Genomic DNA, 4,076 nt, shown 5'->3' with positions numbered 1-4,076 from the left:
TCTACTATTATACAAAAAAAAATTTTTTTTAACACAATCTTCAGCTTTGGAGCTACATTTCTTCCAAAAATGTGCTGAGATTTATGAAACAAACCAGAAAACAGAAGCAGCAGTGGTTCAAAGCCGGATCATTCCTTTAAGCTAACATGCTACACCACACAAGCAATGCTGAGGCTTCTCAAAAATAAAGTGAAAGCAGTGCGTGTGACTAGAATGTGGCAAGCCGAGAATAAAGCACAGCAGCTTTTCCTTATTTAATTTGTTTTTTTTTTTTTTTTTTACATTTATGCAGCTGAGTTCTTATCCAAATAAATAAAAGCTAGCATGACTTTTCTATCATGAGAACATACTTGCGCAGCTCTGTGTAGATGGGGAGGACCTCAGGGTGGCACACAAAGGCGAACGCCAGGATGGGAATGGTGTAGGCCGTCTGCAAATGAACCCCAACAGGTCACCATAGATACAGCAGTGCCAACCCAGACGTCTTACCACCAACCTCACACTTTACTGCCCATTATTCCCTCTGACAAATCACAGAGAGCTAATTGTTTCCTGTGATTTACTTGGTGTTGGCAGAAAAACAGCTTCAGCCTATTTAAAAAAAGCCTTGATTGTAAACTGCTAAGCAGGGGGGATTGGTCCTGACAGCAMGAGTCAGAAAAGTAGAGACTCTGATATAAACTTGATTAAAAAAAGAGGCAAGAATCATGACTGAATGTTTGAAAAACCTTCATTCATTAAATTCTGCAATGTTTTTAATTCATTTCTTGTGTTTTTTCAGCCTGGTGGTCCAGTTTTGAGCTTTAAAATTATTAAAGGACACATATACATTTAACCATTCAGTTTGGGGTCTCTATAAAGTGGAACTACAATGCTTTGATCTGAATTCCTCCTTACTGCAACTCCACAAGCCCCTCTTCAGCCTCTATCCTGACGTGTCTCAGATCAACTCGTTTTGACGCTGTTTCTTTAAATCTAAAATCCAAATAATTTGAGGCAAAAGTTCAACAAACGTCATAGAAAATATAAAGAAAATTGAACTGGTTGAAAAATATGACCCAAACAGAATATAAAAATATTTACGCAGCACCGGGAGAAACTAAATTCAACTTTTCTGCACTTCTTGAGAATCCAAGTGCACAACAAAATGCATTTAACTGCTAAAAAAGTGGATTTTGCCTGATATGTCCCTTTTAAAGTTTCTGGTGTGTTCTTGTGGCTGACTGTTTCAAACTGGGGTTTCCATGCTTGGATCGTGAAGAGGGGCCGGCAACATGCTGACTGTGACATCAGTAGCCATAGCAGTGCAGGAGGGCTTGCAGTTTCACAGAGAATGACCAACATGCATAAACAAACCTGTATGTTGAGGTTGGCCATCTTGGGGATGCACGCTGGATTTGGCTCCCCGCCGTGGTCGACGGCACTGACGTTCAKCTCATGGCCGGTGCTGTTATGGTAAAAGTCCACGAACGGACATGGCATGTTGAACTTCTTGTAGATGACCTGTGCAGTGCAGAGATGACAAGAGTTAAACAAAAACAAAAAAAAAAAAAAGAAGAAAGACTGTGGGGAGCAGTTATGATGCAGACGGGCAGAAAATATGTCATAGAGAGAAAAAAAAGAGTGAGGGAGGGAGAACGAGTGGATTACAGCTCACGAAGCTGAAACTGGGTCAGAGAAAAGCAGACAGCCAACATAGCCTGAAACTGCAGCATGCAAACATTAGTCCAATGAGAAGAGAGAAGCAGAGAATACTAAAGAGCTGGTGCATCTCGAGGATGAGACGAGGACCAGGAAACACGAGCGCTTCACACGTGTGATCAGAAGACTTACAGAAATGAGGAAGAAAACCATGCAGCTCAATGAGAAACCACTGGTGTATCCCAGATATCCTGAAATACAAACACTTCATTAGCATTCCAGTCATCACAGGTTACATCACATTTTTATAGTTTGTCATCTCTAATGAAAGGTACTCTCTTAAATGTGTGTTAGTGTTTCACTGCGTCTCTCCTCTTTCTCTTTGTGTCTCAGCAGGAGATGAACATCTAACAAAAGATCCGTCATAAATGTTCCCATTAATCATTTCCAACCTGGAACTTTCTGCCCTMTTTTCTTCATTCCTTTTTGTTTTGACGCTCCACATATCTTCTATAAAGGAGACATTCTGTTCTAGTTAAACTAAATGGTATCACTCGGACCAGTGTTGATAATTAAAACTTTTTTTAAATAATAGAAACAGGGTTAGATATGACTTGTATGAACTTGAGCCACTGTTTCTGGTGGCTAACTAACATTCTATAATTAGCGCCTCTGTGGCCYGATATAGACGTACTGTTGAAACAGRGTGTCCTGCTGTAAAAGATCATAATATCGCACACTTACCCAACTGCTTCATGAGAGCCAGGGGCAAAATTACTGTCGCAGACACGATGATGACCAGGTAGTTACCGTTCAGGTACCATTCACTGTGGAGAGGCAGAGAGACGAAAACTAATGAACATAAAGACTCCTYTCTGTTTATTTCTTTACAGCATTTGAGTCAGATATTGACCTGCAGGGGAACAGTAAAAATATTGAAAATGTGGCACAAAAGAAATATGGCTTACAGCAGCAGGAAGGGTTATTTAAGAGKTCAACCCTAAACAGACATCCATACAAATCAACAGAAGCAGGCACAAAGAAGGAAGGYTCATTTCTGAATAGGTTTGGGGCTGAATTAGAATTCAACACAAAATGAAGCTTTGAGGAAAACTAACGTGYAGTTTATTGGTACTGATGAATCACCAAGTTTACTTAGAATAAACCAAATGACAAAAAATAAGCTCTAGTTTCTGTTTGTATATAGTTGTTTTTAATAATTGATCTGTCTGAGGGAGGGGGAGGGGATCAGTTAAGCATCAGAATATTCCAAGTACTTGTTGTCATGGTCTAATTATTTATATCTGTTTCCCCTTGACACTGTCCATCACTCTTATCTTTCTGACAGCTCCGGACGATTCCACAATGGACTGAACTCTAACAGACTCTTTTGGTGGGAGTCTTGTGATTGGCTGGACAGTATATTTGGCAATTTGTGATTGGTTGTAAACTGTCACATGGTGTTGACGTGATGTATATTATTGGCTGAATTCTGCTGATGCGTTCAGTCGCAAGCATGCAGAACTTCCTGATTCGGTTCTGTTTGTTTGTTGCTCATAATTAAATCATATTTGATTATCATATACGCAGACTTGTCTGGTATTATTCCAACGTGTTTCTGCTTTTGCGACCACACTTGTAAAACTGTTTGTGGAGAAAAAAACAACACATTCAAGGACATATAAATCTTGTTGTTTTTCTCGATGCTGCCTTTTTTTCCCACAGCGAGCAAACTCCCACGAAAAAATATGCAATTGTTTTTCACCCTTCCTGATACAACCTGGACTCAAACCTGCAGCCTCCGGAKTATGAGAACCTTGAATGTGAATCAATTTTGTGATAACCTAAAATGATTTCATTCAATTTCTGAACCCAAAAGTAAATCACTATTTCCCCTCTAATGGGTAGAGATCAGCGCAAAAAGTTCAGCAAAACGTTTTGTTGCGGAGGCTCAACTAAACCAGCCAGAAGTTACCGTCACATGTGTCGAGGAAAATAAAACCCTTAAGAGCTGTGTTTGGATCAGCACAGATTAATTTCTTGTCCTCTGTCAGGTGGGAGGCATTGAGATGCAACATCTGTTGCAAGACATTCTTAAAGAAAAAAAAAGGAAGAAGCTCTTCTATTCTGTGACTGCCTGGCTTATGGGCACTGTCTCTTACTTAAATAAGCATTTATACAATCACATATAATCCTAACCAAACGCATCACAGGCAAATGTGCACACAGTATGATACCGTTCACACAGAAATCCATGCATTTTTTTAATAAGCTGACAGGTTGAGCAAACCCACTGAGAAGTCATTAATAAATGAGTTTTTTTTAATAAAAAACAACCAAAAATCACTCATGCAAAATAAAAGGACAATTGTAAATATGCAATACGACCAAAAATCTACACTGAAAAAAAGGATTTTTGGGTGTAGTAACATTTA

At 39.3% G+C, this 4,076-nt stretch overlaps 1 protein-coding gene across 1 annotated transcript in view; it reads right to left on the bottom strand.

Moving 5' to 3' along the window:
• The window catches only part of LOC106517993 (sodium-coupled neutral amino acid transporter 3), a gene marked incomplete in the record, with an annotated part of 32,567 nt that overhangs the window by 2,872 nt on the left and 25,619 nt on the right, over window positions 1–4,076 (bottom strand). The window contains 4 exon segments of the mRNA XM_014009052.1: window positions 351–430; window positions 1,357–1,503; window positions 1,834–1,892; window positions 2,386–2,468. Of these exon segments, the coding sequence (XP_013864506.1) occupies window positions 351–430; window positions 1,357–1,503; window positions 1,834–1,892; window positions 2,386–2,468 (369 nt within the window).

This window comes from Austrofundulus limnaeus, unplaced genomic scaffold (assembly GCF_001266775.1).
Source record: "Austrofundulus limnaeus strain Quisiro unplaced genomic scaffold, Austrofundulus_limnaeus-1.0 Scaffold55, whole genome shotgun sequence".
NCBI lineage: Eukaryota > Metazoa > Chordata > Actinopteri > Cyprinodontiformes > Rivulidae > Austrofundulus > Austrofundulus limnaeus.
This window is presented reverse-complemented; position numbering and strand designations above follow the sequence as displayed.